This window comes from Apium graveolens, chromosome 4 (genome assembly GCF_009905375.1).
Source record: "Apium graveolens cultivar Ventura chromosome 4, ASM990537v1, whole genome shotgun sequence".
Taxonomy (NCBI): Eukaryota; Viridiplantae; Streptophyta; class Magnoliopsida; order Apiales; family Apiaceae; genus Apium; species Apium graveolens.
Genome location: NC_133650.1, coordinates 230,154,589 through 230,177,472, shown reverse-complemented (window position 1 = coordinate 230,177,472; position 22,884 = coordinate 230,154,589). Strand labels below are relative to the sequence as shown.

General features: G+C 38.2%; 3 protein-coding genes across 3 annotated transcripts; all 3 read left to right on the top strand.

Moving 5' to 3' along the window:
- Positions 1-412: 412 nt before the first annotated feature.
- Positions 413-868, top strand: LOC141719405 (uncharacterized). Its single transcript, XM_074521784.1, has one exon. The coding sequence runs from the start codon at positions 413-415 to the stop codon at positions 866-868; it is 456 nt and encodes a 151-aa protein (XP_074377885.1).
- Positions 869-1,678: 810 nt separating this feature from the next.
- On the top strand, positions 1,679-2,547 carry LOC141719404 (uncharacterized). The gene is made up of 2 exons (XM_074521782.1): positions 1,679-2,044; positions 2,101-2,547. Exons 1-2 carry the CDS (start codon positions 1,679-1,681, stop codon positions 2,545-2,547), a joined length of 813 nt encoding a protein of 270 aa, XP_074377883.1.
- A 437-nt stretch (positions 2,548-2,984) lies between these two features.
- Positions 2,985-22,732, top strand: LOC141720676 (protein S-acyltransferase 24-like). The gene is made up of 13 exons (XM_074523221.1): positions 2,985-3,437; positions 4,427-4,567; positions 6,092-6,204; positions 6,466-6,545; positions 6,672-6,835; positions 7,713-7,851; positions 7,941-8,040; positions 19,181-19,238; positions 19,431-19,508; positions 19,589-19,687; positions 20,140-20,218; positions 20,334-20,482; positions 22,188-22,732. The coding sequence occupies exons 1-13, from the start codon at positions 3,183-3,185 to the stop codon at positions 22,608-22,610; spliced, it is 1,878 nt and encodes a 625-aa protein (XP_074379322.1). The 5' UTR covers positions 2,985-3,182; the 3' UTR covers positions 22,611-22,732.
- The last annotated feature ends 152 nt before the right edge of the window (positions 22,733-22,884 follow it).

Sequence of the window (22,884 nt, the reverse complement as noted above, 5' to 3'; positions counted from 1 at the left end):
GACGGATCTCCGACCAATATCCTTGTGCAATGTGCTGGTTAGAATTCTTTCAGAGGTAATGGCTAACAGATTAAAGGAGTGTTTGAACACGGTGATCTCGGAGCAACAAAGTGCAATTGTGGAGGGACGGTTACTTACAGACAATGCTTTGCTTGCATTTGAAATCAATCACTATATTCGAAGAAAGACACAATGAAATAATGGTGTGGTGGGGTTAAAACTTGATGTCTCAAAGGCATACGATAGGCTTGAATGGGGGTTCCTTGATGCTATGATGCGAAAGTTTGGTTTTAGTAACGTATGGAGAGAAAGGGTTATGACATGTGTATGATCAGTGTCATATAGCTTCATTTAGGATGGTGAAATCTTTGAGGATGTACAACCGCATCGAGGCATTAGACTGGGAGACCCTATGTCTCCCTCTCTTTATATCCTCTGCGTTGAAGGCTTAAGTGTCATGCTGAGACGATATGAAGAGGTAGGGTTGATACATGGCTGTGTTATTGCTAGAGGAGCACCGTCGATATCCCACTTGTTGTTTGCCAACGATTGTTACATATTCTTTAAAGCTACAGAGGCTGAAGCAACTAATGTTAAGAACTTATTGGGGATATACGAACGAGTCTCTGGGCAGGCGATAAACCACAGAAAATCAAATGTGTGCTTCAGTCAGAATACCACTACTATGGTTAGGAGGAATGTTTGTACTGTGCTGCATGTGGGTGAAGTTTTAACACCGGGAAATTATCTTGGATTACCTATGCAGATAGGTAGAAAGAAGAATGAGGCGTTTACATTTCTTATTGATCGAATTAGCCAAAACTTCAGAGCTGGGGAAGGAAAGCGATATCTAAGGGAGGGAAGCTAATATTACTCAAAACGGCAGCGCAAACAATAACTAATTTCTGGATGAACTTGTTCTTGATACCAGCTGACATATGTAATGGCATTCGAATACAAATGAATTCGTTTTGGTGGGGAGGGGGAAGAACGGGGAAAGGCATACGATGGTTATCATGGGAAAAACTTTGTATGGTTAAGACATGGGGGGTTTAGGGTTTAAAGAGTTAAGTAAGTTTAACCTAGCTATGTTGGTAAAGCAGGGTTGGAGGTTGTTACACAATGCAAATCCCCTTGTCACAGGTGTTATGAAAGCAAGGTATTACCCGGAAACCGATTTTCTCCGAGCCAAGGTAGGAACGAACCCAAGTTATATGTGGAGAAGTATTGTTGCAACGCAAGATATTATTGGTAAGGGAAGTCGAAAGCGTATTGGTGATGGGGAGACGACAAGCGTATGGAAGGTTCCATGGTTGCCGTGCACAAAAAATGGTTTCTTAACTTCTGAAATGTCTCCACAGCTAGAGCATATTCGAGTAGTAAATCTTATGGAGCCAGCCACTAAGCAATGGGATATGGAGGTCTTGCGAGATATTTTTAACACTAGAGATGTGAGCTTGATTACAAGAATCCCACTCAAATTCAGCTGTAATGCAGATAAATGGTACTGGACATGGGAAGACTCAGGACGATTTTCGGTGCGAAGCTGTTATAGAAAATTCAGGGAGAGCAGGAGTGGGAATACCAGGCTTTTTGGAGAAAATTGTGGCATCTAGACTTACCAGGTAAAGTTATAAACTTGGTATGGAGGGTGTGTCTAGCAGTTTTGCCAACTACAATGGCATTGATAGTCAAACGAGTGCAAATTGATGTAAGATGTCCGTGGTGCTTAACGGTGGCTGAAGACTCAACCCATGTACTGTTCGACTGCTCTTTTGGTCGATCAGTATGGGCGAGTCTGGGAGTTAATGAAGTAAGTTCAGGGGGATACAGTGGAAGTGCTTTTGAGATTTTTAGACAGATTGCTACTGTCTGTGATCGAGATAAGTTGGCATTGGTTGTAACGGTATGCTGGAATTTGTGGAACAGAAGAAATAGATGGGTATGGGATAAAGTAAATGTATCTGCGTTTGGGGTGACAACAACGACACTCAATATGCTGCAAGAGTGGAAGCGAAGTAGGGTGGAGAGGACAAGCATGGAGGTCTGCATACTGTAAATCGTCGACGATGGAATGCACCTCAATGAGGTTGAGTTAAGGTGAATGTGGACGCTGCTGTATTTACGGAAACAGACTGTGTTGGTATTGGGAGTGTTATTAGCGATGAGAATGGTGGTTTCTTAAGAGCTCGGACTCAGAAAATTAGAGCATTGTTCCAGCCTAGAGAAGCCGAGGCTATTGCGCTAAAGAAAGCTCTCTCATGGGTAAAAGAGGTAGGCTATCAAAGATGTGTCTTCGAAACGGATGCAAAGACGGTGGTGGATGCTTACAAGAGTGGTGAAGGTAATACATACTTTCACTTAATTATTTCAGGATGTATCGATATAGGGAAGCACTATGATGAGGTGCTAGTTGAGTTCGTTCATAGATCTGCGAATGGTGTGGTTCATGCATTAGCTAGGGCTTCTCATTCTGTGTTAGATGTTCAGGAGTGTGGATTTGTACTCCTCCAGACTTTGTTTCTGATGTATTACTTATGGATTTAAATGAATAAAAAGAAAGTATGTTTTATTCAAAAAAATAATATTCTTAATTTTGTGGCAATCCCCCCCACAAGGTAATGGCTGCCAAATCCTTCTATTTTTTTTGACAAATATGACTTATAACCTTACAAATGAGTATCTGTTCTCATAAATTCTCGGGGTGAGCGAGAATCGAACCCAGTACCTCAGACGACAGATGATAAACTCTTAACCAATTGAGCTATCCGTGCTCAAATCCTTCTATTATTAAGCACGGCTGGAGCTAATATTAATTTTAATTATTACTTTAAAAATGAAAAATTATATTGATACAATTTATAATTAATTGGTCACCTAAATTTTTAAGACATTATTTAAAAAAAATCGTATATTTTGGTTAATTTTCGTAGATTTATAAAAAAAAGTAGGAAATAATTAAAATGGGCGCCTGTTGTCGCGGTTGCTGTTCGATAATATTGTGGTTGTTTGTGTATCCCTCTAGAGACATTAATCTCGACCGAGTCAACACGGACTCATCTCTCTCTCCCGCAGCCTAGACATCTCTTCTTCATCTCCGATTCCAATACATTTCTATAAAATTAATCACATCTGCCGGTGCTATTGTTTTCTAACTATTTTAATTATATTATACAATTACAATGTCATCGGAGATTGAGGTTGTTAGCGAGGTGGAGTCGCGAGATGCGGCGGCGACAACGACGGCGACTAGCGGCGAGGAAGATAATCTGAGAAACGACGTGTACACGGCGGCGGCCTATGGAGATATGGAGAAGTTAGAGAGATTGGTGAGGTATGAAGGTTGTTCAGTTACACAGCCTGATTCTTTAGGTTATTATGCTCTTCAGTGGGCTTCGCTTAACAATCGCCCTGCTGCTGCTCAGTATATCATTCAGGTCTAATTCCTCTATCCTTTCATCTCTTATGTATTCTGTCTTTTTATTGCTGTTTTTCGAGTTTACAGAATTCAGAAGTGGCGGTGAGCTGTATATTCAGTTTGAATGCTAGGTTTTAAGGAAGTTGAGATTTAGTACTGAAAGTATGAGGTAGAAAGGTTGCGAGTAGCTTAATTAAGAGACACTGAATTTTTAAGTTTGGAATTGAAGGATTCTATATTCATAATTTTTGATGAATCAAATAAGGTCTATAAAGAAGTTGAAGTTAAGCATGGAAATTGTTAGCTCGAAAGGTTGTGACTTGTGAGTAGCTTAATTAAGTAAGTTTGGAATGGGAGGATTCTACATTTAAATTTTATAATGAATAATTGGAAATGGGGTCCGTAAAGAAGCTGAGCTTGAGCACGGAAAATTAAAGTTTGAGAGGTTGCGAGTAGCTTTAGTGTTGACGGGCAAAGAGTATATAATGCAAGGTTTGGGGTTTATATGTTTGATGAAGAATACGTTTAGTAATTAATAAGTGTTGAAGTTTAAGGAATATTCTGCTGTTGGATAGTATTTGAATTTGGAGTTGTGGTATTTATTTTTTCTAATACTGTGAGCTTTTGGACAGTATCATGAGATCACGGACATATAAAACGAGGTGCTCATGAAAATCTAGTAACAAACGAGTGACTTGTAATCGCTTTCTTAAACAACATTTTGAGCTAGGACCAGGCTTGGGGTAGGGATCACCTATTTTTTGGCGAGCCCAGCTTGAGTTGTGTGAAACACGGCACGTTTCATTACAATCTAACTTAACTTTTTACACACAATAATCATAATAGTAGCTTCACTTTATTTGTAGTGTATTATTCCTTTTGTGTTTATTTCTTAAGCTGTGTGAAGCATTAAGTGAATATAATTTTGGATTTATGTATTTGAGAAGACAACAGGGTATATAAATTTGAACTGAAGCTAACTTCGTTGTACTTACTTTCCTCGGGCAGCATGGGGGAGATGTGAATGCCGCAGATCATACTGGACAAACAGCACTACACTGGAGTGCGGTGCGGGGAGCTGTTCAGGTTGCAGAGCTATTGCTCCAAGAGGGTGCTAATGTTGGTGCTGCTGATATGTATGGATATCAGGTTGATATTTCTTTTAATATTCACATTTTAAAATGTATTTCCAGAAGATATCCTCCTTTACCGAGTCCAGCTTTACCCAAAAATTATATGCGCCAACTAACAATTACAAGTTTCTTTTCTAGTTTCAGCAATAAAATTCATTGAAATAGAAGCAATTATATATTAGACTGGAAATATGTATTAGGGGAATTTATAATTAACCGTACATCGGACATCTGCATTTCTGCTCTCATCATTAAATTGAATATAATGGTGTTTTTACCAAAAAAGCAAAAGAAAAAGGAAAATAAAGAAAACTCACTAACACTTTCGATGCTATGAGAGGCTTCTGTTACGTTCCAAGTTTTACATAGATAGAAAGTAAAGTTTATTATGTATATCTACACTTATTTTTGTTAATTAGTATATCTACTCTTTGGCCGACATATAACTTGTAAAATACACTTATGAGCCTACCACTTGTAAATCGAAGTTCAGATTTTGTTTATTTTAGCTGATTTTGTGAACCTTTTTTGTCAATTTTACATTTCAGCGACTATATGTGTGTGTGTATTATATATGTTAGGCCCAAACGGAAAACGTAGTTGTTGAAATAAGAATTGGACGAAAAATCCTCAACTAATTCGTTAAAATAGACGAAAATTGCACAAATGTAACTGAATTTGAGTTTTGGTATTGCGAATGGTAATTTTGAAAGTGTACATTGCACGTGGCATGCCAGCCAAAATTCAAGTACACATATTGCACACTTTTAAAAGTAAGGAAGATTTAAGTTGAACTGGAAGCTTAAGTGACATTTTAGCACTTCTTTGAAAGTCAAGTGGTAGAGGACATTCTAGTGCTTTTGCGTCCTTATTTGGTCTAAGCAGAATTTTTCAAATAGTGATTCCGAACTTTCAAAAATGATAAATTAGCATATTAGAACAACTATGTAATTACTGAATAAACCAGTGCATGTTTTATTTTTTTGTACATTACTGAAATATGCATATACATGCTATGGAGAATTCAATATCCACTACAACTCCAGACAAGCAAACTCAGCTTCAAAATGAACACTTTCTGAATATTTAATGTATAGGTATCAGATGTCTTAGGGTATTAGCAAATTACAATATTCTTACAGTACCTTAATTCAAATGTTGGACCCATCTTCACAAGTAAAATCAGTGTTGGTATTTCTTAAAGTTTCGATTGAAGTGGTAAAGTATTTACATACTGTGGCGGGACCAGGACTCTTAAGATGCCTGGGGCTATAATATTTGTCACTACTTTCTAGAGGCTGCTTTCTCCTGCTGATTTTTGAAGTTCAAGTAGAATAGAAGTTTAAAAAAGTTGACGAACTCATGTTGCCTGATGAACTCTTTTTTCTATTTTATTCCCTTCTTATTCATATATTTAATATTTCTATTATCATCTTTATCCTTAATCATTTTCTGCAGTATCCGTAATATTTTTGTCCTCTTTTTTTTTCTATAAGATACTTAAAAGATCTTTCAGTATATAATCATTGCTTAACTGCAGGCATCACATGTTGCAGCTCAATATGGCCAGACAGCGTTCCTATATCACATTGTTACAAAGTGGAATGCAGATCCAGATGTTCCAGATAATGATGGACGAAGCCCTTTACATTGGTACCAAAATGCTAGTCACACATATATAATAATATTTCCTTTCCGTGTCACTAAATTAGTAAATTTATTGTAATTGCTCTTATATTACATAGGAGGACCTTTTCCCATTTCTTTAGACATTTGAGACTACATGTGCATGACAGAGCAAGTTGGCTCTATGGCTTCCCCACTTTTTTTGGGTGGGGAAGGAGGGAGGGTTGACTTTATATATATTTCAGAGTCATTTTTATAGTGATGATAAATATTCTTGTGTAAATGTAGGGCTGCATATAAAGGCTTTGCCGATTGCATACGTCTTCTTTTATTTTTAAATGCATACCGAGGACGCCAGGACAAGGAGGGTAATATTTTTATGTTTGTCTTACTAAGTTTTTCATATATTTGTGACTGAATCTTATAGTATAGTTGTAGTGAAAATGAGAATTATAGTTTGTGGATTTAGATATATTTTTGCTTTGTATTGTTAGGCTGCACACCTCTCCACTGGGCTGCTATCAAGGGGAACTTAGAAGCATGCACGGTATTGGTGCAGGCTGGAAAAAAGGAGGATTTAGTCGTGACAGATAACACAGGTCTCACTCCGGCACAGCTTGCTTCTGATAAGAATCACAAACAAGTTGCCTTTTTCCTTGTAGGTATCTCTTTGTACTTGTAGATTTAAATTTGGTAATAGTACTTGTCTGTTAAATAATATATTATTGTTAATTAAAAATACAATATACATATATATATACACACACAAATGTATATATATTATGTATTTCAGATTTCTAAGTTCTAGGTTTTAAGTTCCAACTCATTCCACAATGTTTTATTTCAGATTGTAAGGAATTAAGAATCTAACACCTGGAGAGAATGATGAAAAAGCTAGAAGATCTAACAAATGATAACAAAGAAAAGTACTTGCAATCATCTAACAATTTAGAACAACAAAGAAAAGTACTTGCAATCATGTGAAATAAGTAACAATTATTCAATAACAATTGTCTGATACAAATGTGATGTGATGTGGTAGTGCAGCATGTAAAAAAAATTATGCAGAAAAAATATATATACACTGAGCAGCTCGACTAGTCGACCGCTTAGTCGACTAGTGATGTGATGTGGTAGTGCAGCATGTAAAAAAAATTATGCAGAAAAAATATATACACTGAGCAGATCGACTAGTGGTCGACTAGTCGACGGACTAGTCGACCAGGCGACTGAAATATCGACATTCAGCTAGTCGACATGTTGAGTCGACCTCCAATCACCGCTTAGTCGACTAGTCGCCGACTAGTCGACCGACATGACAACCATGACGCTGACCACAATGATAAATTTTCCAATATTGGACGCTGACCACAATGATACGTTCTTACACATTCTATTATTAAAATGTAGGTTTTTGTTTTATTTGTGCATCAACACTTTTCTCATGTCATTCTACCTTTGTTTAACTGGCTTTGTTGTCTTTTGGAACTATCCTCCTTTACTCTTTATGTTCTTTGACAAATTCTTTTCTACAGGGTAACGCAAGGAGGTTGCTTGATAAACGTTGGGATGGAAATAGTCACCTTGGACAGCTTTCAAAATTAGGACTTGCACCAATACTTTGGTGCATCATCTTCATGTTACTTGTGACCTATGTTCATTCAGTAATCATGGGTATGGCGGAATATACATACTTGTGTGTTTTATAGAATAAAAAGGTTGCAAAAAAAAGGTGAGTTTTGATTATTTTATGTCCGATGCAGTTTCAAATCTTCCAAAGTTGACTACTGGGCTTGCCTTTGTTTCCTGGCTGGGTGTATTGCTAGCAACGTCTGGACTATTTTTCTTCTATAGGTGTAGTAGGTATGTGTTGTTAATTTGTTTCAAGAAAAACTTTGTTAATTCCCGTAATGTGGTGATCTACGATGCATTTAGTTAAAATTTCCATGATGTGGTGATCGACAATGCATCTAGTTAAAATTTCCATAATGTGGTCATCTATAATGCATATAGCTAATGCATTTTGCTAAATTTGCATGTTGCCATATTTTTTTTGGGAGGAAAGGTCTATTTAAAATGTGATTTATCATTCCCGTAGTTTTTTGAACTTAACCAATTAATAATTATTGCATGCAATATACATCTCAACTTTTGCATTCAACCCAATAAAAATATTCAGATCAATTAATAATTACTCTGATAGCTGTTATTTTGTAAATATTCAGATTCTTCCTGTAGTTTTTTGATAGTGGAACTTGCTTGTCTTTTCTTATTTGGATCTCTATACAGTTCTTTTACGAATTACCCTGTAAATGACTAAGCTAAGGTGACATGTTTATTTGTCTTCTCGATTTTACTGTGTATGACTGTTACAAATTAATTTGTTGACACCTTAAAACATATCAGAGAACTTGCAAGTTGCAACGCAAAGAAATCAGTACTGAATTGATGTTGGGGTTTATAGCTTGTTTTCTTATGGTTACAATTTACCCCCAATTCGAGGAGAGGTGTGCCTCCAAAACAAAGATACGACTCACAACTTTTTGCCTGCCTCCCCACTACTCTTTTCCCTCCTTATATTTTTTTTCCTCCTTTTTAACCCCTCTTAATATTCAACTAATTACCCCAGTACTTGTTTTACCCTCCCTTACTATTTTTCCTCTGGTAAGTCAGCAAGACAGGTGGCATATTCTGATTCACGGCATTACCCTGCGCCCAAGCATTCACCTTGTCCTCAAGGTGAAAATGGGGAAACAGTAAACTCGCTTGCTGAGTGTCTTCCCAAGTTGCTTCCCATTAGCCGTGATTTGTTTAATAAATCCATCTTTAATTTGAGGAAGGAAATCAGTCCACTGAACCCCGCAAGCTGTTACTAATGTAGTCAACTCTGCGGAACCAATATACTCCCTTGATAACGCATCTGCCACCCGATTAGAAGCCCCTGGTTTATACACAATCTCAAAATCACAGCCCATTAATTTACTTACCCATCTCTGATATTCCATTCCCACCTCGCGTTGCTCCAATAGAAAACGTAAACTTTGTGGGTCTGTCCTTACACAGAAACGTCGACCCAATAGGTAGTGCCGCCATTTTTGAACTGCGAACACTATCGCCATTAGTTCTTTTTCATAAATAGCCTTGAGTCTTGTGCGCGACCCCAACAATTTGCTGAAGTATGCAATTGGGTGGTTGTCTTGGAGCAGACTGCCCCGACACCAAACCCGGAGGCATCCGTTTTTATGGTGAAAGGTTTGTCAAAATTCGGTAGTACTAGAATTGGGGCCTCGACCATGGCCTTCTGAAGTGCTTTAAATGCCTTAGATGCACTCTCCGTCCAGTTGAAGCTATCCTTTTTTAGCTGATCAGTCAAAGGACCCGCTATTTTGGCATAATTTTTGATGAATTTCCGGTAGTAACCGGTCAGGCCTAAGAATCCTCTCAACTCCTTTGTGTTTATAGGCTGGGGCAATGTTATTAAAGCCGAGATGCGCACCGAGGCGCTAGGGTCCCTTGGAGCCTAGGCGATGAGGCGCGAGGCGAGGCGCGAGGCGAGGCGCGAGGCGAGGCGCGAGGCGAGGCGCGAGGCGAGGCGCGAGGCGAGGCGCGCGCCTTATTGAAGTGAAAAGAATTTATTTAGAAAACAAATTATTTATTATAGAATTATGCAAAAACACCACAAATAGGAATATGAAACTTATAGGAACTTCCATGTTGGATTAATTTTTTTACTATCACTTTTTTCGGTAGCCATTGCTCCTTTACGGTGTAAATTCATACATATATATTAGTATGTAGCCGGAAACACAAAAGAACAAGTAAATATATGGTATATTAGTATGTATAACACTACAGCTGTAAGAATATACACTATATATATATTTGTATACACACCCAATATATATATATTTATTTATTTATTTATTTAAACTATATATATACATAATACACACCCTGCTTTACTGAGTAGAAAAGAAGTAGAATATTCATGTCTATGTAAGGATATATCTTCACTTTTGTTATTATTGATAACATGAATTTCTAAACACTTATAGGCTTAAAAAAGTATGGGTTTTAGGGCTGTTTTTGACTATTTTTACTGTTTTTGCGCCTCGTTGCGCCTCGCGCCTCGTTGCGCCTCGGTAAGAACTATGCGCTAATAGTGCGCCTCGGCGCGCCTTTAACAACACTGGGCTGGGGCCAGTCAAGCATCGCTTGGACTTTAGATAAATCTACAGATACACCAGCGTAAGCTACTCGTGTGCTGCCAAACTCACATTTTTTCTTGTTCACGTACAACTGATGTTGAGCCAATACATTTAAAACCTCTTGTACATGTTGTATATGATCGTCTTCATTCCGACTATAAATTAAAATATCATCGAAAAAGACTAACACGAACTTACGGAGAAATGGACGGAACACGTCATTCATTATAGCCTGGAAAGTTGCAGGCCCATTAGTTAACCCAAATGGAAGGACCAGAAATTCATAATGGCCTTCGTGAGTCCGGAATGCAGTTTTTGGAATGTCAGCTGGCTTCATTCGGACCTGGTGATACCCCGATTTCAGGTCTAGCTGAGTGAATACAGCCGCCCCGTTAATCTCATCAAGAAGTTCGTCGATTACAGGGATATGATACTTATCGGGAACCGTGACTTTGTTCAGGGCCCGGTAGTCGACACAGAAACGCCATGATCCATCATTTTTCTTCACCAATAGAACTAGACTTGAGAATGGGCTTGTCGATAATTGTATTATGCCAGCACTCAACATGTCTTTAATTAACTTTTCAATTTCTCCTTTCTGCACTTGAGGGTACCTATATGGACGAACACTTACTGGATTTGCACCCTCCTTTAAGACAATGGCATGATCTTGACTCCGTTTTGGGGGCAGGCCTTGAGGCATGTCATGTTTATATTCTTCGACCACTGGCACCAAAAACGCAGGAATCCTAGTAGGTTCTGTTTCAACTGATTGCAAACCAAAAGGGGGTTGTCCCTAAAAAGTTGAACTGTACTAGTATTCCATTACCTTCTTTTCGCAGATTCCTTATCATTGCTTTCAACGAAATCCTTTACTTCCCAGGGATGGATGACCTCTTAGTGTTACTGTCTCTCCCCCCAACTGAAATTTGAGAGTTTGTGTTTTCCAATTAGTCATCATGGTGCCTAACTTCTCAAGCCACTGGATGCCTAAAATGACATCTGAATTTCCCAAGGGCAAGGGCAAATTTTTTTCGACAATGACAATGCCCTGCAACTCCAAAACTACGGACTTACACTCCCCTTCTCCCTGGACTGAATCTCCGGTTCCCAAAGACACTCCAAACATTTTGGATGGGATAACTGGAATTCCTAATTTACTGACAGCCTCATTTGAAATAAAGTTATGTGTGGCCCCTGGATCCACCATTACAATTACTTCCTTTCCTCCAATGCATCCAACCAATTTTAACGTTTTGGGACTAGTAATACCCATAACAGAATTTAAAGAAATTTTAGGTTGATTTAGCTCAGGAATTACCTCTGTGGTATCATCAGACATGTGGCTATTTGGGCTTAATTCTGTATCTTCCTCGTCTCCTTCACTTGTTAGCAGCACACTTAATTCACTTCGTTTACAGCGATGACCCAACGACCATTTGTCGTCACACCGATAACATAGCCCTTTTTCTCTCTTGCTTTGTAATTCCTTATCACTGAGTCTTCTCACTTCTCCGACTGGTTTGGCCGATGAATATGCACTGCTGATACTCGAGGACATTACTGATTGCCCAGTACTCAAAATTGTTCGGGGATATACTGTTCCCGTTGAGTGACTAGAGGTATTACCTCGAGAATAATATGAAGGATATTGGTTGTAAGGACCTCTGGTTGAATTGATTGGACTAAAACGATTTTCAATCTTTTTTACTGAGGAAACTCTCAGTTTATCCTCTACCATCAGGGCAAGGTCCATACTGTGATCTAAATTACGAGGCCCAAGCAATCTTACTTCCACTCTTATTTCTTCCTTCAAACCATTAAGGAACTGACCCTTCGCTATTTCTTCTGGAATTCTCTCTAGAGGAGCTAACAACTCAATGAATTTTCTTCTGTAATCAGCCACGCTTCCACTTTGTCGGTGACTCAACCACTGCTCATGTATGTAGAGTCCCTGTTGCCGTTGATCTAACATGGCGCCTAATCATGGTCTTCATCTCTTCCCAATTTTGAACAGGCCTCCACCTATTCTCCCATTGAAACCACAACAACGCATCTCCTTCTAACGCGACAATTGCCGCCTCCACCTTGTCTTCTTCACTCAACCGATAAAACTGAAAATAACGTTCTGACCGTAGAATCCACCCATCGGGGTTAACTCCATCAAATAATGGCATATCCAGTCTTTTAAATCTCCAATTTTCTCCACCCCCCGGATTTCCGTTACCTCCGTTCGTCATACCAGCACTTCCCCCAAATCCCCCAGCCGACTGCTTGTACTACCTTCCAAACCCTTTATCCCTGGTCCTCTCTGAGTTTCTCGATGATACTCATTCACCCCATGGCTCACTCCGCTTTTCTCCACTAGACCCGACCGAAACGCCGTCTGTAACTTTGTCTGTTCATCTCTCAGCAATCCAAACATGTTTTCATAGTTTTCCCTGGACCTGTTAATTCTCCCTTCCAATCGCTCACCGAGGTTTTCGATTTCTACACTTTGTTTCCTCGATGTCTCTTCCAAACAACCAACTATTTCTGATGAAAGAGATGTTCGAAAAGCAGACATCGCCCTTTCGATTGCTGCTGAAATACGCTCTGCCATAGTTGTGTCCATCGAATTCAACCTTTCTTCAAGTGCCTCTAATCGTTGTTGTTGCGTTGGTGGTCCCATGAATCTCATGATACCACTTTGTTACAAATTAATTTGTTGACACCTTAAAACATATCAGAGAACTTGCAACGCAAAGAAGTCAGTACTGAATTGATATTAGGGTTTATAGCTTGTTTTCTTATGGTTACAATTTACCCCCAATTCGAGGAGAGGTGTGCCTCCAAAACAAAGATACGACTCACAACTTTTTTCCTGCCTCCCCACTACTCTTTTCCCTCCTTATATTCTTTTTTTTCTCCTTTTTAACCCCTCTTAATATTTAACTAATTACCCCAGTACTTGTTTTACCCTCCCTTATCTTCTTACTGTTTTTCCTCTGGTAAGTCAGCAAGACAGGTGGCATATTCTGATTCACGGCAATGACTTGGTCACTTGGGCAACATTTTGAAATGCATGTACTCATTTCTATTGTTTTCTCTGTCCTCATTCTCTTTAAACAGTTTATGTTTATCTTCAAGGCCTAGACAATATGATTCTTATAAGTAAATTCGTTATTAGCATTAAACAGATATTGTCACAGTTTTCATCTGGTTACAATATTCTAATGTTGCCTTTGTATTTTTATGCATTAATGGTATCTAACAGGTGCATTCTTTCATTTGGATGCTGATGCTTGTGCTGATCTTTTACTTTTTTTGCATATATATTACGTGGACCATTTATGTTCCAGTGCAGAATGCAAAATCTAGTTTCAGTTACTGTTATGGTCCGTGGCTATGGATCTCGTCATCTAGTTTCAGTTACTGTTATGGTCCGTGGCTATGGATCTCGTCACGGGTCTATTACCAGGAATAGATGGATTGATTCCCCTGGTCTTAGAGGAACCTTTCTTTCACAATAAGAGTTTTACTCAAGAGAACTCTTCAACTCTCCTTACACAATTGTTTACTGAATGAGTAATGATTTTATTTCATTCAATCGTCTCTCCATATATAGGAAAAGAACGAATAAGGTAACACACAATTAAGGGAAATAGTGATTCCCACAATCAGGGAGCTATCTTTGACTCTACCTATAACTGAGGAACACAACCAAATCACATAGCCATAAAATCAACTATGACTTATTTGACATAAAGATTTACTTAAAAACAAATCCCTGAAAATATTTTAGAAATAAGAATGCGATCATATCTCTGAAATTACTCCAACAGTTTGCTGCTTTCCTTTATTCTTCTTTTGGTACTTTTGACCAAAGAATGCATCCACAACATTACTCCCCTCCTCGACAACAAGCTTGTCCTCAAGTTCAAACTCAGGATAAACTTCTTTAAATGTATTTGCTTTCTCCCAAGTAGAATCAGATTCTGACTAACTAGCCCAATTTACTAGTAGCTCAGGTACACCTCTATTGACACGAAAACGAAGGACAGATAGTGGTTGGGGAATTACTTTTCCATCAATAGTAGGAGGTAAAGTGGGTTCTTCTGCAATTTTCTCTCCCTTAAACTCTTTAAGCACTGAAACATGGAAAACATTATGGAGTTTGCAATCAACAGGAAGCTCAAGTGTATAAGCAACTGAACCTACCCGATTCAAAATCTTGAAAGGACCGTAGAACTTGGGTGCTAACTTGGGACATGATCTGTTGCCAATAGAACGTTGTCGATAAGGCTGCAGGCGAAGCCACACAAGTTCACCTTGACTGAAAGACAAATCTCGGTGGTGCTGCATCATGAAAATGTTTCATACGGTCTTGAGCCTGGTGTAGATGAGCACGAGTTGTAGCCAGAACTTCATCACGATCCTGCAAACAACGATCAACGGCGTCAACGCGCGTTGAACCAGGTTCATAAGATGGCAAACGAGGAGGTGGCCTGCCATAAACTAGTTGGAAAGGAGTGGTACGGAGAGCTGTGTGGAAGGACCATTCTACCCATTTTCTTGGTGTATCACCCACAAAACAACGCAAATACATCTCAATTGTTCTATTAACTACCTCTGTTTGACCATCTGTCTGAGGATGGTAGGCTGAAGAGAAAGATAATCGAGTAACACTCAAGCGAAACAACTCTTTCCAAAATGTACTAGTAAACACAACATCCCGATCACTTACTATTGACTCAAGCAGACCATGTAAACGAAAAATATGGCTGAAAAATACTTGAGCAACTGAAATAGCAGTGTACAGATGTGCAAGAGGAAGGAAGTGAGCATACTTTGATAAGCGATCCACCACCACAAATAGCACAAATTTTCCCCCTATCTTAGGCAGACCCTCGATGAAGTCCATAGAAATATCCGCCCAAATATTTTCTGGAATTGTTAATGGCCGCAAAAGACCTGGGTGAAGATTTTGCCACTTATGTTGTTGACATATCACACAACTTTGAACAAAATCATGAATTGTAGTTTTCATCCCCTTCCAATAAAAATCAGCCCGCACTCGATGAAGAGTTTTTTGAATTCCTTCATGAGTTGCATTGTGAATAGCAGATACAATGGTAGGAATCAGCGGAGAAGTGGGCAATAAATAAACTCGATCCTTGTAAAATAATAATCCATCACGGAAAGTAAAATGTGTTTCTGCAGTACCTTTGTGAATGAGAGTGATAATTTCTTGGATAGATTTTGTGGTTACGACCTCTCTTTTCAAATCTTCTAAAAGTGTCAAGCGAGGTTGTGAGATGGCGAAAACAGCCCCTACCTCATCTTCCCGACGTGACAAGGCATCAGTGGCTTTGTTAAGCGTCCCGGGCTTGTACTCCACTCGAAAATAAAACCCAAGCAACTTACTAACCCAATGTTGTTGAGGGGCAGTTGTGAGACGCTGTTCCAACAAGTATTTCAAGCTGTAATGATCAGTTTTAATAAGAAAAGAGCGTCCCCAAAGATATGGTCGCCAATGTTGCACTGTTTTGCCCAATCCAATCAGTTCTCGCTCATAAGCAGGAAGTTTTAAATGTCGATCAGCAAATTTGCGACTGAAAAATGCAATTGGATGGCTTCCCTAGTGTAAGACAGCTCCAATGCCTATACCAGAGGCATCACATTCTACAATGAACTCTCGATCAAAATCCGGAAGTTGTAACACGGGTGCAGTAGAGAGAGCTTTCCGCGGGTCATAAAATGTTGTTTCAGCAGCTGGAGACCAGTTAAAGGAATTGTGCTTCAATAGGCTTGTCAAAGGAGCTGCTATAATTCCATTATCTTTTACAAATTTACGATAATAACATATGAGCCCTAGAAAGCCGCGCAAAGCTTTAACAGACTGAGGTAAAGGCCATTCAATTATTGCAGAAATCTTACCAACATTAGCTGAAACCCCATTTGCATGAATAACATGTCCCAAATACGTGACATGCTGCTCACCACACGAACATTTAGATTTTTTAAGGAATAGTTGATGTTTTCGTAAAAGTTCAAACACCTGACGGATGTGTTGCATATGCTCCACCCATGTCCTGCTATAAATTAAGATATCATCAAAGAAAACGAGAACAAATTTACGCAAATAAGGTTGAAAGACCTCATTCATCAATGCTTGGAAGGTTGAAGGAGCATTTGTGAGACCAAATGCGAGTACCAGAAATTCAAAATGGCCGTGGTGTGTACAAAATGTTGTCTTCTCTATATCTTTTGGATGCATCCGCACTTGATGATATCCCGAGCGTAAATCAAGTTTTGTGTAAAATTTTGCACCATGGAGTTCATCCAATAGCTCATCCACCATCGGAATCGGAATTTTATCCTTTTTTGTCATAGTATTGAGCTCTCTATAATCAACACAAAAACGTGATGAGCCATCATGCTTGGAACTAACAATACCGTAGAAGAAAAAGGAGACTTGCTAGAACAAATTATGCCTTGCACAATCATTTCCACACATTGTTTTTCAATTTCATCGTTTTGACGATGAGGATATCGGTAAGGCCTGACAACAACAGGGCATGAACCAGGCAACAAATTGATGCGATGATCACATCCTCGTGCAGGTGGCAGCCCTTTTGGTTCCTAAAAAAGTCAGCGTAATCAACCAATAATTTTTCCAAAGTTGAGCGCAATGTTGCCTCTTCTTGCAATGTAAAAACAGTAGCATCCCCTTTTTTGACAACTTCCCCTTTCCAAATAATGTGTTGATCTTGAAGGTTAAACCTCATGGTAATGGTAAGGGTGCTGAAATCCCATAAGATAGGACCTAGTGTTTGCAACCACTTCACACCAAGTACCACATCAAATCCTCCAAGAGTTATAACATACAAATCCAAATAAAAAATCTGATCTTGAATGCGTAATGGAACAGCAATACAAATACCTGGACTAGACACTTTCTCACCATTTGCTACAACTACTTGCAATGAAGAACGACAGGAGATAGGTAATTGTAATCGCAATGCAGCCTCTTCACTAATGAAATTATGTGTGCTGCCTGAATCCACCAACCCTAGGATCATTTTTTCAGCCACCTGAATTTTAAGCTGCATCGTTTGAGTTGTTTTGATCCCTGTGATAGCATGTAGGGATATCTCAGGCGTTGTTAAAAATTCATCCTCCCTATCATAGTCTTCCACCATTAGACAAAATATTCTTTTACATCGATGACCAACCGAGTATGATTCGTCACAATTGTAACAAAGCCCTTTTGATCGTCGTTCCGCCATTTCAGCCCTGGAAAGCTTCTTAATAAATGGACTTGTCACGCTCCCCACACTTGATGCCTTGGAAGTACCCGAAAATGCTTTTTGTCCTATAGTCTTAGCTTCTTGACAAGGTGTTGCCGACAAGCTTGAAAAGGCAGTCTTGCTAATATTCCAGGAAGAAGTAGTACGTTGCACACTACTTTTGTTGGTGATTTGTGACTTTCTCTCAAAAGCATGTGCTAGATTCATTGCAGTTACAAGATTAAGAGGGTCGTGCATCTCTACATCCACCCGTAATCCTTCATTTAATCCAGCAGTAAACAAATCTACTTGTTGATCGGTCCTTACCGTGGTTGCTCTTGCTAAGAGTGTTTGGAATTGTCGTTGATACTCCTCCGCGGTGCTTTCTTGTTTAGGATTAACCAGCTCTCCCAGAGGGTTTCCGCTTAATGGAGGACCAGAACGAAAAAGATAATAGGATTTGAACTGATCCCATGTTATTTTTGGTTCCTCTTGCTCCAACTTGTATCCCTATAGCTGAGCCTCTCCAATTAAATGAAAAGCGGCTAGCCCCACCTTATCTTTGTCTCCAGTTTTCTGGTTAACAAAAAATTGCTCACATCAATACAACCAACCCAGAGGGTCTTCAGTACCATTATAGGATGGAAATTCCAATTTAGAGTACCTTGGAACAATCCCATGTTTGTGATTCTCATCCTTGGCTTCTGTTTCCGTTTCTGCACCATTAGAATTTGCTGAAGTTTCTCCCACAGACTTTTCATTTGATCTTTGTTGTACTGCTAATGCGCGCTGAATTGCTTGAATCCCTTCCCGTAACTCTCGAATCTCTTGGCTGACCTTCTTGTCCAACTCTTTTACAATGGACATCACTTGTTCGGTATCTCCCATGACGTGAGGCTCTAATACCAAGTTGTTATGGTCCCTGGCTATGGATCTCGTCACGGGTCTATTACCAGAAATAGATGGATTGGTTCCCTTGTTCTTAGAGGAACCTATCTTTCACAATAAGAGTTTTGCTCAAGAGAACTCTTCAACTCTCCTTACACAATTGTTTACTGAATGAGTAATGATTTTATTTCATTCAATCGTCTCTCCATATATAGGAAAAGAACGAATAAGGTAACACACAATTAAGGGAAATAGTGATTCCCACAATCAGGGAGCTATCTTTGACTCTACCTATGACTGAGGAACACAACCAAATCACATAGCCATAAAATCAGCTATGACTTATTTGACATAAAGATTTACTTAAAAACAAATCCCTGAAAATATTTTAGAAATAAGAATGTGATCATATCTCTTAAATTACTCCAACAGTTTGCTGCTTTCCTTTATTCTTCTTTTGGTACTTTTGACCAAAGAATGCATCCGCAACAGTTACCCGAGGTTGTGTTGATGATTTTGTAGAAGACAGATCTTTCTATGGATTATTATTTAGCATAGTTGGACTCTCTTTTATTTCCTTTTATAAATTCTCATGGTGGGTTTTCTAATTTATTTCATTCACTTATTTTTATGTAGAAAGGATCCAGGTTACATCAGTATGAATGTGCATGATCCACAAAACCTAAAAGATGATGTAAGTATTATATTTAATACATCTACTATGTTTTAGTAAATATATTTATCTCTATTATCACCTTAACATATATGGTCCTTAAAGCTAACTTTTCTATTTCCTGCTCTTCATTCGTCATGCTACATAAACTCGGGCTTTCCTTTGAGAAGCATGCATGTTCTGATATGTTTTCACTTTCTAATGGATTTCTAGGAGCCTTTGCTGAAGATTGAAATTGGAAATCCTGCTTTGCTGGATGGTAATTGGTCTTTGCTTTGCCCAACTTGCAAGGTGATGCCTACTTTTTTGCAAATTTCAACTCAGCATTCATTTGCAATATAATTAACGTAACTGTTAATATCCACCATCAGATTGTCAGGCCTCTTCGTGCGAAGCATTGTTCTACCTGTGATAGATGTGTTGAACAGTTTGACCATCATTGCCCCTGGGTATCAAATTGCGTTGGCAAGGTTTGTGGCTTTCAGAGTTTCATATTTAAAGCTATATTTTAATTTAGTCTCAATGTTTAAAAAAAGTGAAATAGTGCCATATTCTCTATTTTGAGGAAATAATTACAGATTGAATATTTCAATTTTTTACTGTGGCTGCAAGTTTATATAATTCACAAGTTGTGCTATATGTGGACTTTACTGTGGCTGCAAGTTATATAATTCCCAGTTGATTACATTTGACCATGAGATTTGTTTGGGGCTGATCCTTTTTAGTATGTTGTTCACCTTATAACTTTTTGTTTGGGATCCTCTAGACCTATGTATACTACAAGTTCGTGAGGACTGGGTTTCTAAAAATAATTTATGTGTCATACTATTGGTTAAACCGACCCACTTTGTACTTTGCTATAATTATTGACCATACTCTGATTTTTCTGTTATACTGATATTAAAATAAATTTTATGTACAGAAAAATAAACGAGATTTCATCCTGTTCCTTGTATTGGAGTGTTTTGCTATGATAGTAACTGGTGGGATTGCTCTCACAAGTAGGTTCCTTATTTTCCATTGTTCACTTCAGCTACATAAATATTATTGTGCTCCTGGTTTTGTTTTGCCACAAAAGAAGCAGTTCTCCTGATGAATATTTTCTTAACGATACAGGGGTTTTGACTGATCCATTAGCTCCATCTTCATTTGGGGCATGGCTAAATCATGCTGGTAACGAGCACATGGGTGCTATAGCATTTATTATGGCAGATACTTTCCTCTTTTCTGGTGTGGCAATCTTGACCATTGTACAAGCTTCTCAGGTACGCCCTCAGATTATTTTAGTGTAGTAATCTTGGAAATCTTTCTTTTAGTTCCTAATTGTTGCCTGTCTATGATTTTCTTCTATAGTTAAACATGATAGTTGCATCTGTTACATTAGAGCACAATAGGTTGCACTGAAAAACATAATACAGGAGTACACACTACACAGGAGTACACACTACAGACTCAACCCTGTGGTGCTGTTGATGTTGATGTTCTTGTCTAAGCGAGCGATATGATTTAGCACTTGCAGCTGTGAGGTTTTTTATGAGGTTATTTGTCAGCTAATTTTAATGAGATGGTTTAATTGAAAATGTTTTTTGGATGTGTCAATTGGCAAGGCTCTAAGTGATATATTATAAAGAAGTTTTAAGGTCAACAATTTGGTATATGTGGACTCCGAAATGTACACTTTAGGTATACTCATTCTAAAGAAAATTGAGTTCTTTTGGTTGCTTCATACTTATCTATGTTATCGAATGAAATATTATTTTTGTATCGATGTAAGAGACATAAAACTATACCCCTAGATTTTATGCATTGAATTATATTTATAGTCAACACAACACTTAATGGTATATGCGATGAAACTAGCCTTTAATAAACTATTGTCACATCTTTATTATAACATTCCTTTTAAATAACCCCTTTTTCATTCTTTAATGTAATAAATAAATCATATGCACATATTAATATAAATATAAAACCGCAAGTTTAGAAATATTGTCGTAGGGTCTGGTGCCCCATAGGGAAAACGGACACTGGCCCCCAGTGTTAATCATCTCAAGCACCCTTAGAGCATCTCGAATGGAAAAACCTGATCATTTCAAAAGGAAAAACCCCTTGGCTAAAATATTCATGGGGCATACCAAAATTAAAATTGTACATAATTTGTTTAATATACGTCTGTATAATTTGTTTAATATACGTCTGTCCAACTGGATCTCCCCCTTGGGTAAAATTTTAGCCAACTCAGTTATGTTGGCTATATATGCTAGTCCTCTACAGACTTGTAGGAAATTCCATATCAACTATTGCCAAATAGAAATTCTAGTATGTATTTATAAGAAGTTGAAATAATAGTAATAAAAGACTATTTTAGATATATAGCCGGTCATTGTACCAACCCTGTTAGTGTAAAACACCTTGGCTAAATATTCTAGGTGGCATCTAGGTGTCATGTATGTGGCATTTTTAGAGAATATGTAAAAAAATTGCACTCCAGCCTTGTATTTCCTTAGCAAAAAATATAGATAATCATTTTTAGTTGGCTATATTTTTCCAACCAAGAAAGCCATTAGGTATAATTTTACATAATCAAAAAATGGATAATACCATTGGAGTATTTATCATACCCCTTAGCTATAGTCAATCATTATAGCCAACCATTTTACATTTTAGCATTGGAGATGCTCTTACAGGTTCGCAGCAAATTTTAGGTGGTCTTTTTTTCTTTTATATATTATTTTAACTAACCATTTTAGCCACCCCATTGGAGATGTTCCTAAGCAAGTCTGGTCTTTCTTAAATGATGTATTTATATACATTATACATGTTTACATGCTCGTTCATTTCTGTTTCTATTTTTCCTTATGCAAAAAATGAAATACAAATTTTTAATTTAAGGTATTTATCTTGTATTTTTCCCTAGTACTTTTATTTTTGAGAGGACATCTTATGTATACAAAATCATTGTGTTCACAGATCTCTCGCAATATCACAACTAACGAATTGGCCAATGCGATGCGCTATAACTATCTTAAAGGAGCAGGGGGTCGATTCAGAAATCCATATGATCATGGCTGCAGGAAAAACTGTTCTGACTTCTTGAGAACTGGTTACAATGAAGATGTGGAGTACAAGGAAGAATCATCTGAACCTGAGGGGATCAGTATGATGCATATGAGCAGAAATTCACATTTGCAAAATGGGGTCTCTGGACCGTCTAATCAAACCAATGGAAATAGTCATGTGGCCTTAAATATGAATGGACAGTCGAACCATCGGCATGGCCATGTGCATTCTTCCCAGTGTAGCCATAGTGATAACAGTAAAGTTGATCCAGTTCCGCTGGGACTGGGTCTTGGTCTAGCAAGAAACTCTACCCGTTCCTTAATAGCTACATGATTCAGCAGTACAATTATCTTTTAGCTTTGACAATTCTGTTGTCTGGAACTGTCAATAGGCACATTTCCAGATGTTGTAAATCAGTTAATCGTTGCTTATACAAGTTCTGTACTTTCCTGTTATGTGCTTGCAATCTGGAAGTTGATAAAAGCACGTTCTGATAACATGAAGCGTGATGAACAAATATTGTTATAATTTATCTTTCGGGATACCTGCAAAAAGCTATTTCTAATGTTAAGCTACAAACTTATTGAGTGACATTAACAGTTTCATA

Bases quoted from the DNA above. Each gene is read 5' to 3' on its own strand.
- LOC141720676 (XM_074523221.1), top strand. From the start codon at position 3,183: ATGTCATCGGAGATTGAGGTTGTTAGCGAGGTGGAGTCGCGAGATGCG. The intron at 7,852-7,940 runs GTATGGCGGAAT...TGTCCGATGCAG, and splicing joins TGTTCATTCAGTAATCATGG to TTTCAAATCTTCCAAAGTTG. The intron at 8,041-19,180 runs GTATGTGTTGTT...ATTTTTATGTAG, and splicing joins TTCTTCTATAGGTGTAGTAG to AAAGGATCCAGGTTACATCA.
- LOC141719405 (XM_074521784.1), top strand. From the start codon at position 413: ATGTCTCCCTCTCTTTATATCCTCTGCGTTGAAGGCTTAAGTGTCATG.
- LOC141719404 (XM_074521782.1), top strand. From the start codon at position 1,679: ATGGCATTGATAGTCAAACGAGTGCAAATTGATGTAAGATGTCCGTGG. The intron at 2,045-2,100 runs GTCTGCATACTG...GGTTGAGTTAAG, and splicing joins TGGAGAGGACAAGCATGGAG to GTGAATGTGGACGCTGCTGT.